Below are 13,951 nucleotides of genomic sequence, written 5' to 3' on the forward strand. Positions count from 1 at the left end.
GATAACCTTTAAAATACATTTCATGAAATGCAAACGAAAACTGCAAAGAGGTATCACTTCATATCAGTCAGAATGAACATTAAAAGTCTACAAATAACACATGCTAGGGAGGGTGTGGGGAAAAGGGAACCGTCCTATGCTGTTGGTGGGAATGTCAGTTGGTGAACCTACAGTGGAAAACAGTACAGAGGTTCTTCAGAAAACTAAAAATACAATTACAGTACGACTCAGCGATTCTACTCCTGGGCATATATATACATATATATGGAAAAAACTATAATTTAAAAAGATACAAGCACTGCTATCTTCAGAGTAGCACTATTCACAATAACAAAGACATGGAAACAACCTAAATGTCTGTTGACAGATGAAAAGATAAAGTGTGATGCGCACACGCACGCACACACACTCTCTCTCTCTCTCTCACATACACACACACACACACACACACACACACACACTGGAATATTACTCAGCCATAAAAAGAACAAAATAATGCCATTTGTAGCAACACAGATGCAACTGGAGACTATCATACTAAGTGAAGTAAGTCAGAAAGAAAAAGACAAATACTGTATGATATCACTTAATGTATGGACTCTAAAATATGACACAAATGAACCTATCTATGAAACAAACTTGGTCACAGACTGAGTGTCACAGAGAGAGCATGTTTGTTATTGCCAAGAGAAAGGAGTGTAGGGGCAGATGGACTGGGAGTTTGGGGTTAGTATATGCAAACTATTACCTATAGGATGCACAAACAATAAGGTCCTACTCTATAGCACAGGGAACTATATTCAATATCCTGGGATAAACAATAATGGGAAAGAATATAAAAAACAATGTGTGTATATATATATATATATATATATATAACTGAGTCACTTTGCTCTACAGCAAAAATTAACACATTGTAAATCAACTATAGTTAAAAAAACACATTTCATGATTTCAGAATCATATTAAATCTGCAGCTTAAAAACAAAATACTGAACATAGAATATACTGTGTAAGCTTCAAATCATTATATTAATGATTTTTTTTAACCTTTTTAACTTTAATGCGTTATTACTTTACTAGCTTCCCTTGTGGTTCAGTGCTAAAGAATCTGCCTGCTAAGGTAGGAGATGCAGGTTTGAACCCTTGGTTGGAAAGATCCTCTGAAGAAGGAAATGGCAACCCACTCTAGTATTCTTGTCTGGGAAATCCCATGGACAGAAGGAGCCTAGTGGGCTACAGTCCATGAAGTCACAAGAGTTGGGCATTACTTAGTGAACAACAATATCACTTTAAATATGACCTCTAATAACATTGACAAAGTATACTCATTTGATTGATACATGCTAAATGATTTGTTACTATTGCTTTTTTTTTTTTTTAAACAAAAAGCAAAACAATGGGAAAAAAATGGAAAACCATCATGAGGTGAAGAAATTAGTTTCAAAAACAATTCAGTTTTATATTTATAAGGTATTTAATGCTACTTAAAGCAGAATTCCCACTCCCAAGCTTCATTTTAAAGTTTATTCTTGTGGAAGCCAGTATGGAGAAATGGAAAGAACCCAAATTTTGCAGTCAAATAAACGTGAATTCAAAGACAGTTTCCATCTCTCACTACGGTAATGGTAATACAGTGTGGTTGATTAGCATTAAAAATATTTCATAGGAATTGAGGAATGCTGAATCAAATTATTTTGTGTTCTTATATAATTATAATTCTATGTTAACATTGTAATTTTATTAGCAGCACACTCATTCTAAACTATTTAAGAAATATTTACCACATTGAGAAATAAGTAAAAAGGTTTGTTGTTCTCATTTTAAAAGTAACTTCCAATTCTTAAACACTTTGTACCATTCTGGTTACTGAACCATAAGACCGAAATAAAAGCTGGGGAAGTTAGACACAACAGCCACAGTAATCAAGGAAATAGACAAAGGATTTTCACACTAAGAACTTTTCAAAGAAAAGCCTTTTGTTAGGAATACAGAATTCTCAGCGACCAAGTGTTAGAAAATTACAAAGAGTGTAGATGCTGTACCTCAGTGGTGACGTATTTAAAAAAGCTCTCTCCACAAATATTTAAATTGAATCTCACTACAAGACTCTGAAACACTAGAGTCTTGCCACTGATCAGCTATTCCTCTCTGTGAGGTATTTGAGGAAAGACCACACTGAGGTGGCAACAAGGTATAAATTCTGTATTCCTAGCTGGTGGGTGTGTGCTAAGTCGTGTGGGACTCTTTGTGACCCTGTGGACTGTAGCCTGCCAGGCTCCTCTGTCTTTGGGATTCTCCAGGCAAGAATACTGGAGTGGGCTGCCATGCCCTTTTCCAGGGACTCTTCCCAAACAGGGATCGAACCGGCATTTCTTCGATGTCCTGCAGACAGGCAGGTTCTTGACCACTAGCACCATTTGGGAAGCCCATTCCTAGTTGGTACACAGGTCCTAAGGTTACAAAATCCCCTTTGGAGATACGTAAACAAGCTTCGAGAGACCCTATAAAGAGCTCCTTTTGTCTAAACGAGGTTGGCACCAGTGGACAAAAATCAAATCGAGACATGAAGCAGAAAAGCCTCCTCTGTCATTTCCATGTTCAACGGCACTCCCTTACCACAGGAGTAATGTAGACTGCTGCAGACGAGAAAAATCAGGAGGTGAGAGCCTGCATCAGTGCCTACAGCAAAATGGCCTGGACCTGAGTTTGCTTTTGGGGTTATCATAGAGGTGAAGGGGATGACAGATGATGAGATGGTTGGATAGTATCACCGACTCCTTGGACATGAGTTTGAGTAAGCTTCAGGAGTTGGTGATGGACAGGGAAGCCTGGCATGCTGCAGTCCATAGGGGTCATAAAAAGTCGGATACGACTGAACTGACTGACTGATAAAGTTAGGTATCAGTTTCTTAGTAGGAAGGGGCGGTATCTAAAGTGCTGAAATTTTTTTTAAAAATCATTTTATCCATCTCTCTTGTTATGGATTACACATGTCTCTTTCTCTATAAAAGACTTGATGAAGACTTTCTTATATCTTTGGGTACCCACAGCCTAGCAGGATACTGAACCTACAGTATATGCCAGTGTTTTTTAATTTTTAAGTGAGTAAATATTTATTCAGGTTATTGAGTAGGAAAAAAGGTACTACAGATACATTCTTGAGACGCATATAAGCCTTGTATGGAGCTGCGCTTTCTCAACGCCTCTGTTTTACTTTATGAACAGAGTAATGAGTATGCTGCTGTTGCTGGGTATCTGACAACGGAAGCACCTTTCGGTTACCTGCATTTGCATTGCTTCGGTTGGTGAGTTTCTCTTCTTCCCCCGGGTTTTCTGTTTCTGTCACCACCATCTTCTGGGTTTTTCTGAGCCACCGTGTGGACTATATCTGGGAAAAACTCAGAAGTGCTTTCTTTCCCCCTGGGGTGCGAGGATAGTTGTGGTGGGAGTTAGGGGTGTGGGCACAGAATCGTTTCTTTTCGTAATAAGACGTTTATTTCACAATTTTTTGCTAGTCTCTTTCCCAGCCGCCCTGACTTAAAGGGAAAATGGATCACGATCAAAGTAGTCCTCACTCCTAATGTGTTTTCTAGAGGTTTTCTGACGAGTCAGGATCCAATGTAGTTAGAAAAGTAAGAAGATCGCGGGGGATCGAGTACGTCCTTTCCTTTAGGAAGCCAAAGCGCCGGGCGGAGCCAGTCGGGAAGGCTTGCGGCTCGGCGCGCATGCTCGCAGGGCTGGGCCGGAGAAGAGCGCCCCAGCCTTCCGTCCAGAGACTTCCGGGAGGCGAGAAATGGGCGGAGGCAGGGCCGGAAGCAGGGGGCGGGCGCCTGGTGCTTCACCTCGTTCCTGGGCGCGGCGCTTCAGGCTCGGTTGGTGAACCGGTGATTCTTCGGGAAGTCTTACGTCTGGTTACACTGATTTCAAGATTTCCATGCGGCTAGAAGTCGCCTGGGAGAAATCTGACACCAATCAGCAGGTGGGGCGATAGCCCCTGCGTTAGGTCTTCATTTACAGAAATTCTTCCCGGCCTTCTGAGTTTGTTGACGACCTTTTGCTCCACCATTCTTCTAGCTGCTCTGTTCTTAATCCTTTTGCAGCCGCCCACTCCTCCCCTCCCGCCGTTATGTATGACCGGGCTCCCCGTGTGCTTAGATTGGCTCAAGGGGGCAGCACTGAGGATCGTGTGGGTCCTGGATCTTACCAGGTTCCTTACCCGAAGCAGCAGGCAACAGGTAAGCGGTAGAGAAAGGCAAGCCTTTTGTGACAGGCGCCTCACTTTCAGCCTGCCCCGCTTGTGTGTGCCTGAGTTAAACACTATAGTACAACTGCATACGTATAACAGAGTATGAAGTAGGCAGGGAAAATTCTATCCCTACATTTACAGATGGTAAACCAATTTTTCCCATTTCACTAGACCAGGAAGCGTATTGCCTTTTTGATCTTACAATGGTTTTTTACATCTTAGTTTAAATGCTGCAGATTCGATCTGGGATTTTGATTTCCGTGTCCCATTGACAGTTCAGTCAGTCAGTTCAGTCAGTCAGTCAGTTCAGTCAGTTCAGTCAGTCAGTCAGTCGTGTCCGCCTCTTTGCGACCTCCATGGACTGCAGCATGCCAGGACTCCCTGTCTATCCACAACTCTCGGAATTTACTCAAACTCATGTCCATTGAGTCAGTGATGCCGTCCAACCATCTCATCCTCTGTCGTCCCCTTCTACCCCCTTCAATCTTTCTCAGCATCACAGTCTATTCAAATGAGTCAGTTCTTCACATCAGGTGGCCAAAGTATTGGAGTTTCAGCTTCAGCATCAGTCCTTCCAATGAATATTCAGGACTGATTTCCTTTAAGATGGACTGGTTGGATCTCGTTGCAGTCCAAGGGACTCTCAAGTCTTCTCCAACACCATAGTTCAAAAGCATCATTTCTTCGGGGCTCAGCTTTCTTTATAGTCCAACTCTCACATCCATAGATGACTACTGGAAGAACCATAGCCTTGACTAGATGGACCTTGTAAGCAAGGTAATGTCTCTGCTTTTTAATGTGCTATCTAGGTTGGTCATGACTTTTCTTCCAAGGAGCAAGTGTCTTTTATTTCATGGCTGCAGTCACCATCTGCAGTGATTTTGGAGCCCAAGAAAGTAAAGTCTGTCACTGTTTCCAGTGTTTCCCCATCTATTTGCCGTGAAGTGATGGGACTGGATGCCATAATCTTAGTTTTCTGAATGTTGAGCTTTAAGCCAACTTTTTCACTCTCCTCTTTCACTTTCATCAAGAGGCTCTTTAGTTCCTCTTCACTTTCTGCCATAAGGGTGGTGTCATCTGCATATCTGAGGTTATTGATATTTCTGCCGGCAATCTTGATTCCAGCTTGTGCTTCATCCAGCCCAGCGTTTTTTGTGATGTACTCTGTGTATAAGTTAAATAATCAGGGTGACAGTATACAGCCTTGATGTACTCCTTTCCCAGTTTGGAACCAGTCTGTTGTTCCATGTCCAGTTCTAACTGTTGCTTCCTGACCTGCACGCAGATTTTTCAAGAGGCAGGTCAGGTGGTCTGGTATTCCTATCTCTTGAAGGATTTTCCAGAGTTTGTTGTGGTCCACACAATCAAAAGCTTTGGCATAGTCAATAAAGCAGAAGTAGGTATTTTTCTGGAACTCTCTTGCTTTTTCGATGATCCAGCAGATGTTGGCAATTTGATCTTTGGTTCCTCTGCATTTTCTAAAACCAGCTTGAACATCTGGAAGTTTACAGTTCATGTATTGTTGAAGCCTGGCTTGGAGAATTTTGAGCATTACCTTGCTATCATGTGCGATGAGTGCAATTGTGCGGTAGTTTGAGCGTTCTTTGGCATTGCCTTTCTTTGGGATTAGAATGGAAACTGATCTTTTCCAGTCCTGTGGCCACTGCTGAGTTTTCCAAATTTGCTGGCATATTAAGTGCAGCACTTTCACAGCATCATCTTTTAGGATTTGAAATAGCTCAACTGGAATTCCATCCCCTTAACTAGCTTTGTTTGTAGTGATGCTTCCTAAGGCCCACTTGACTTCGTATTCCAGATTGTCTGGCTCTAGGTGAGTGATCACACCATTGTGATTATCTGGCTTGTGAAGATCTTTTTTGTATGGCTCTTCTGTGTATTCTTGCCACCTCTTCTTAATATCTTCTGCTTCTGTTAGGTCCATACCATTTCTGTCCTTTATTGTGCCCATCTTTGCATGAAATGTTCCCTTGACTATATGAGTCTCCAAATCACCTGTGTGCTTCTTACCACCTTCTGTCTCTTTGTAATCCTGCCTGCCTCACACACCTTTCCTGAAAACATTTACTAAGATAAAACTTTTATATTTGTTTTGGAATATCATTTTTTCAGGTAGATGCTTTCTATCTGACCATCACCATCTACTTGAACTTATTTAATGAGAGCTCCTTTATCCCACATTGCATAAAAAAAGGTTTACTCATTGAGAGGTGAAATGGGAATGGATAATTTAAGTACTTATTTGCTCTCATTTATTTGCAGTTAGTGGCTGGGGTAACTTTTAATAAGTAACATGACTTCCTTTCTGCTTTTTCTAATCTGATTTTTTGTGGGGCTTAATACCATCCAAATTAAACTTTTTCCTTTTTAGCCTACATTTTCCCTATTCCCACACTATTCCTGTATTTTTGAATAAGTGCTAGGATCCATTATTCCGTTGACATGATTGATGAGATTAGGATGGTAGGTTGATTTCGATTTCTTTGGAGTACTAGTTTGTCTTTTGTCATTGTTTTAATCTTGAATTTTACTGCCTTTCAGCTTCTGATATTAATATCAGTGTTTTTGAAGCTTATTATGTGTATTTAATACAGCTGAGTTATAAGCATTACATCCCTACCAATTTATTAGCCACCAACAACCACCCAAAATGCTTACACTTTTCTATCTTTATTTTGACACAACTTACCACTCTTTTTTTTAGAGATGCTTCTTTCCCTGGTGTCTGTAACATCTTTCTCCTGGTTCTTTTCCTAACTGTTGTAACAGTGCCTGATTCATGGTTGGGACACAATGAACATTTGTTAAATGCTGAATCAAAGCATCATTTTCCTCTCTCAAACCAGTACTCCATAGTCTTCTTTAAAGATTTTTATTTTTCTAAATACCTTTTACATGTTTATATACTGTACTTTCCATCATTTGCTTGTTATTTTTCTCATGTTTCTCATTCAAATCCACAGCTTCAACTGCTATCAATATTCTGATGACTCCCGTGATACAGGTGTTTCATATCTCTAAGATGAGCTTTCTTCTGATAAGATCTTTTACTTTTTTTAGGCATCTCTACCTAAAGTGCCTGAACTTACCAGTTTCCCCAGAATTACTGGCCCCTTTGAAAAAAATTTCCTTATCAGTCAATTAGAAACTTTAAGCTTTGAAATTAGACTCCTTTTTCTCCCCCTCTAATCACTCTCATTGATCTGATCTTATCTCATTGATTCTTCTCTTTATCTCTCAAACTAGTTCCCTTTCTTCATTTAACTGCCCTTGACTTAGTTTGGGATTTGCTATTTTTATTTTGAAATAAGGGCTTCCCTGGTGGTTCTGAAGGTAAAGAATCTGCCTGCAATGCACGAGACCTGGGTTTGTTCCCTGGGTTGCGAAGATCCCCTGGAGAAGAGAATGGCAACCCACTCCAGTATTCTTGTCTGGAGAATTCCATGGGCAGAGGAGCCTGGTGGGCTACAGTCCATGGGGTTGGCAGAAAGTAGGACACAAATGAGCGACGAACACTTTTGTCAATAAAATATTTCTCGTGTCCCTCTATTTCAGTCTCTAACAATGTCTGTTTTATGTCTAAAGTTATCTACACCTCCAACAACACTTAACCAACACATTAGCAATTCCAGCCTTGCATTGTCTGTAAATTCATGCTCACTCACCTCCATTCTTTTGTACCTGCTACTACCTTTGCTGGGTATGTTCTCTCTTCTTTCCTTTCTTGGCTAATTACTACTTATGTCTTGAGCCTCAGGTGAAGTTTTTCTCTGACTCCACTCTGTCCCAGGTCTTTCTTCTTTGACTCCTTAATAACTCAGAGGACTTTGGTACTGTATTGTAATTATGTGTTTACTTACCTGGCTGCCCCACTAAAGTGTGAGATTTTTGAGGGCAGTAACAAAGATCTCCACTGTATTAGTCTCAGTTTTTAGCTCAATACCCTAACACCTAAGTGCTTAGTTAAAAAAAAAAATAGGAAGACAGTAATTCTTGAAGTAAAGTTTGAAAAGTCTGATGAGTTACACATGTCAGGTTATAAGAGTTTTAAATTCTTCTTTGTGTGAACTCTGATTGGAGATAAGTAAGGTTTGCGAGGTCCTTTTACTGCTTTGTAGAATTGTGCCTTGTTGACCTATGAAGGAAGCTAGGAAATTCCATTCTTGGGAACTTTGAGCAAATGCATCATATGGAATCCTGTTTTAGCAGTACTCAGCAGACATGCTAATAATAATAAATAGAGGGTATAGGCACCTCTTTAGTCATTTTTCTACCAGATTCCCTGGCAAGGTAATTGAAAGTAGCTGTTACTTCTTTCCTAGGTACATTCTGCTTTTCACTTCTTTGAGATCGGTAACACTGGGCTATAGAGAAGTATACACAGTTATTTAAGGGTCAGGTAAATTTTGTAGAGTATGATGTAGGAAATGTTGGGAACTTTATGTAATTTACTTGTTGCCTTGAATTACACAAAAAGAGAAACAACTTAGAGTCTTAAAACTTCAGAGGAACAGTGCAGATATTCTTTATTTCCAACCTTTCTCTCTTCATTACCATTCTTCACTTAGTATACCCTGCTTGGTCAGTCCTCTAGTGTACTGTCTTCATATTTTCCTCAGGAAATTCTTTCCACATTAATTTGCAAACTTCATTGCTTTGACTTTTGTCCAGCTGATCAGGGAGACTGTTTTCTACACAGGATTTGCAGCCTGAAAGGAATAGGACTGATTTCATGATTCAGATTTCATGAGTGGGAGAGAGAATTGATATTCCAGATCCAGATTAGTGAGAGCTGCTCCTGATTTTCTTTTGAATTATCTGAGAAGCTAGAAAATCTTATCTCATTAAAGCAAATCTTTGCCATAAATGACCAGCCTAGTAAAATATGATAAAAACATAGTCCCTTTAATAATGGACAGCCCCTGGCATTATTGTGCTAAGGAATATTTCATTGTTTTCTGAGCTTGATTTACATAGTAAATGGCACTCCATGTTAAAATGTATTAGTTATCTGTATTGGTTCTCTATTAGTTATCTAAACTGGATAATGCTGGCTGTTAATATATTCTTTGCCAAATTTCTTCTTTTATAGGGAAGCTGTTAGTTTTATCTGCCGTAGAAGCATGAGCTGTCTATGGACTTAAACTCCTCTGCCTATGTGCTGGTCTTACACTCCTGCCTATGTGCTTATGGCAACAATAATGACTTTATCTTATTGGCCATTCAGAATTCAGGGCACCATTTGAGGGAATGCAATTTATCTTTATTTAAGTTTAAATTAAAAAATGTGATTGCTGTAAATGTTGATATCCCTAAAGATGAGTATGTTTCAAAGTTCTAGTTATTGCTTTTATGTGAAGAATGCCCTGCTTGCTTTGTATCTGTAATTGTGGCTGTAGAACTTGTACTTTATCCCCCAGCTGCTCACCTTCTTTCTCAGAAAACAGACTGACTTTTATTGCTTCATCCAGTCTGATTTATTTTTTACTATTGGTGCCTCAAACTTAATATATCTCAAATTGAACTTATTCTTCTCAAATCTTATCCTCCTATGTTCTTCATTTCTTCTTTCTATCTGACAGTTTGATTTATCATTTATTGTTGGAACTTCACATGTCAATATATCCTATGTCTCAAATCAAACTTTTTATCTTTCATTTCACCAACCCTAATGTGCCAGAACCCTCTACTCCTATATTTTATACCTTAATTATTGGAAACACTGTTTGTAATCTAAGTATTTGTTTATTTGTCTGGCTTTCCCTCTATCTGAGGCCAGAGTTTTAGCTTATTCGTTATTGCACTCTCATTGCCTCTCTCTGACACATCATAAAGCACTTAGTATTGCTGAATGAATGACTAAAGGTGTAGTTTAGAATATCATCTATTAATTCAACATTTATTGTTTAGTGTGCAGGGCAGTATAATAGGGAGTCTGGGAATGTCCTGATTTTAGCACTACCAGTCCTGTGTCCTGGGCAAACTGAGACAGTTTGTCCCCATAACTGTAAACCACAGGTAAATAGGCATATAATTGTGAATAAAGCAGAAAACCCCCTTCTCTTATGGAGCTTGTTAGTAAAAACATTTTAATTTTCTTGTGGTTTTACTTGAGGTCAATATTTTATGTAAACTTTTAACCTATTGATGAAAGATTTTATGTGATTAATTTTGGGAAACTTCAGTGAAGATTTTATGAGCACTATCTCATTTGAACACATGGGCTATTGGAGGTTTCCCCCCCTTTTATATGAATTTCAGTATTTTGCAATTCATTTTATATTTCTTTAGATAGACTCATTTAGAATCTCTGCAATGTTTTGATGACAGCTGCCTCAGAACTAGCCCTGAGCTTAGCTTTCTTCATTTTCATACCTGTCTCACATTATCCCAGTGTCTGTATACACCTAAATTTTAAAAAACATACCTTTAATTGTGAGATGAAATACAGAAAATCACATAAAATATAAACATACAACTTAAAAATTGAATACGCAAAGAAATATGACATTGCAAAATTTTCTTTTTCGTTCATGACCCATACCTTCTCCCCTACCGGTGAGCACTATTCTAATTTTTATGGCAATTACTTCCTTGCCTTTCTTAATGGATCATTGAATCGTATTGATGAAATGATCCCTTTAACATAATGAAATGTCTCTTATTTCTGGTATTCTTTGTTCTAAAATCTTGTTGGATTTTAATTTAGTCACACCAGGTTTTTTTGATGCATGGATGTATGATGCATCTTTTCTCGTCCTTTCATCTTTAATCTCTGTCTTTATGTTTTAAGAGGGTTTCCTATAGACACCATGAAGTTAGATGTTGCTTTTTTTTTAATCAAGTCTGACAGTCTCTTTTAATTGGGGTGTTTAGACATTTTCCATTTAATTTTGTTACCAATATTGTGTTTAAATTTACTCTTAGAATTTGCTAGCTATTTTTCTCATCTGTTCTTTGTTTCCCTTTGCTTCTTTCCCTGCCATAGTTGAATGATTTGAGTTTTTAAAAAGATGGTTCTGTTTTTATCTCTGCTACTGGTTTGCTAGCTGTAGCTTTCTTTTATTTTTTAGTGGTTCCTCTAGGGTTTACACTATACATCTCTAACTTAACACTGTCTATCTTCAAATAATATTGTACCACTTTATGTATAGTATATGAGCCATACATCTTCTGTTTTCCTCATCTCATTCTCTGTGCTATTGTGGCTAAATATTTTCTATTTATATACACTGTAATGCCACAATAAATCAAAATTATTTCGCTTAAAACAATTATTTTTTAAAGTGATTAGGAATGAGAAAAAATGTCTTGTTAACCCACATAAAAGTAGTTACAAATCATAATAAATTAAAAAGTAGTTATTAATCTCAAGTATACTTTTCATATCAGAAGTTTGCTTTGGGTCTTTTTTATATCCTCATGTTCATCTTTCTTCTATCTTGTTGAACATATGAAGAATATTTATAATAGATACTGTAATATTCTTTGTGCTAATTCTATTTTCTCATTTCAAGATCTATTTCTTTTCATTGACTTTTCTCCAGTTTATAGGACCTATTTCTCTGCCTCTTGGAAGAACAATCTCTGGTTGTTTGCACTATTCCCTTGATAAAATCTGTAGCTTGGTTTGTGTGTGCCTATATGTGCGTTTCATTTGAAATCTGTACTTGTTCTTTGGTTGCGTACCCCATTTTGGAACATTTCAACTTCTGTACTGGATTTCTCTGCTCTATCAGACAACCCTTGTCTTTTCAAATGGACCCTGGCTTCCTTTTAAGGATTTCTGTTCTTGTGATCCTTGTGTGGTTTTTGTTTGTTTTTGTTCTGAATTGCAAATTCAAACCATCAGTCACTAAATTAACACCCAGAGTTTTAACGTCATTCATGAATTTTTTTCTAATCACCTCAGTGTAGTTGAGAACTTCCCCTTCTTTTGACCCCCTGGGCACTTTCGCACTTCAGATATTTTTACATGTTTTAAAATTATTTTAGCATTTATAGCACTTAATGCTTCACTAGGTTGTTTCTTTTTAAGGGTAAGGTATGTATTATATTCACCTCTTTTGTGCTTCAGAACTTACACAAATAAATCTTGATTTCAGTTGCATTTTAATACATGAGGGCCTCAAAAAAACATTTCTGGTTTAAAAAATATATTTTATTAGTCCAGATTAGCAAGCTTTTAAACTGTACAAATTATTGCCATAAATCCTCGTAGTGTACATTTTCCTTAGGTGTACAAGATTTTCACGTTTTGAGTCCTCACTTTCATCCTTTTATTACCTGTTGAATATAGTTGCTCTGTTTTCTCTCATTTTTTTCTTGAATATCAATGTAACTTAAACTGTGCTCATTTTCTTGATATATTTCTTGAAAAGTTTTTATCAGCCTTTCAGCAGACTAAGTCTGTCTAATAAGTTCATTTACTGAGTGAGGCAGTAATGTCAGTAATCTTATGCTTATATCTTGTATCCAAGAAATACTGAGTGCCAAACATGCACCCAAGCAAGGAAGTGAAGATGAAAATGTTAGTCACTCAGTCGTGTCCAACTCTCTGAAACATTATATTAATTACTTGCTATAAGCTCACTTTAAATTATTTCTGTCTAGGCTCTCTCTACAAATTCATATATACTATTCGGTATAATTAATGAAGATGGAAGTGTTAGTTGCTCAGTCGTGTCCAACTCTTTGCGACCTCATGGACTGTAGCCTGCCAGGCTCCTCTCTCCAAGGCATTTTCCAGGCAAGAATACTGGAGTAGGTTGCCATTTCCTTCTCCAGAGTACCTTCTCGACTCAGGGATCAAACTCAGGTCTCTCACATTGTAGGCAGACTCTTAACTGTCTGAGCCACCAGGGAAGTTGTATAATTAATAGGTTTCTTCAATATATAAAACTGTGATCTTCTGAGGGTGAAAATATTTTGTCAGTTAAATAGAACTTCCATTTTCATCCCAACCAAATATGCTTAGAAGAAAAAAAGCTTCTGTTTTCTTTAGGTATTTTTTCTTTTGCTTAGTAAGTTCCATTCTATAGGTTCTTAATTTAATATATATTAATATTAATTCCACTCTTACATAGAATTTTTAAAATGCAACAACTTCTGTGGCTAGACATTAGTTCTGATAATATATAGTCTCAGCAGTTGATATACCAAATGATTTTATACACTTTGAGTGCTTTTCCTCTGAAATCATTAGAATTCTGTCTTATCTGCCAATGATATGATTTTACTTATAGGTGGCTATGCACCATTCCTGTCTTTGACTGCCAGGGAAAGTACTTTTACTGTCATCTCTAACACTGAGAAAGATGTTCCAGGTCCAGGACACTATAATGTTTCAGAAAAGCAGGTAAATTTACAGCAGTCATTATAATTGTCTGAGTTAATAAAAATCATGCTTTCTTCCTCTAATAGACTAATGTGTCACTTGCCATATTATATTTTCCCTTTATATCATTTTCTTTCACCTTTCAATCTGTATTTTGCAATAGGATAAGAGAAAAAGAAGTGTATTCAGTGGTAATTGTCTGGTGGGTGTTTTTCATCAGTGTATATAACCTATAGGACAAAAGCATTGTCCTTGAGATTCCTGAATGGGAGAATAGGGCTACTGAATTAATTAAGGCCCATGAAAGTTGTACAGATGGTCAAGATACGTAAAATAAGAATGACATC

General features: G+C 37.8%; 1 protein-coding gene across 1 annotated transcript in view; it reads left to right on the forward strand.

Moving 5' to 3' along the window:
- Positions 1-4,129: 4,129 nt before the first annotated feature.
- The window catches only part of STPG2 (sperm tail PG-rich repeat containing 2), a 355,392-nt gene continuing 345,570 nt past the window's right edge, over positions 4,130-13,951 (forward strand). The window contains exons 1-2 of the mRNA XM_061164741.1: positions 4,130-4,238; positions 13,513-13,625. Coding sequence (XP_061020724.1) covers positions 4,130-4,238; positions 13,513-13,625 — 222 coding nt within the window. The remainder of the gene's footprint in view (positions 4,239-13,512; positions 13,626-13,951) is intronic.

Source organism: Dama dama, chromosome 17 (genome assembly GCF_033118175.1).
Source record: "Dama dama isolate Ldn47 chromosome 17, ASM3311817v1, whole genome shotgun sequence".
Taxonomy (NCBI): Eukaryota; Metazoa; Chordata; class Mammalia; order Artiodactyla; family Cervidae; genus Dama; species Dama dama.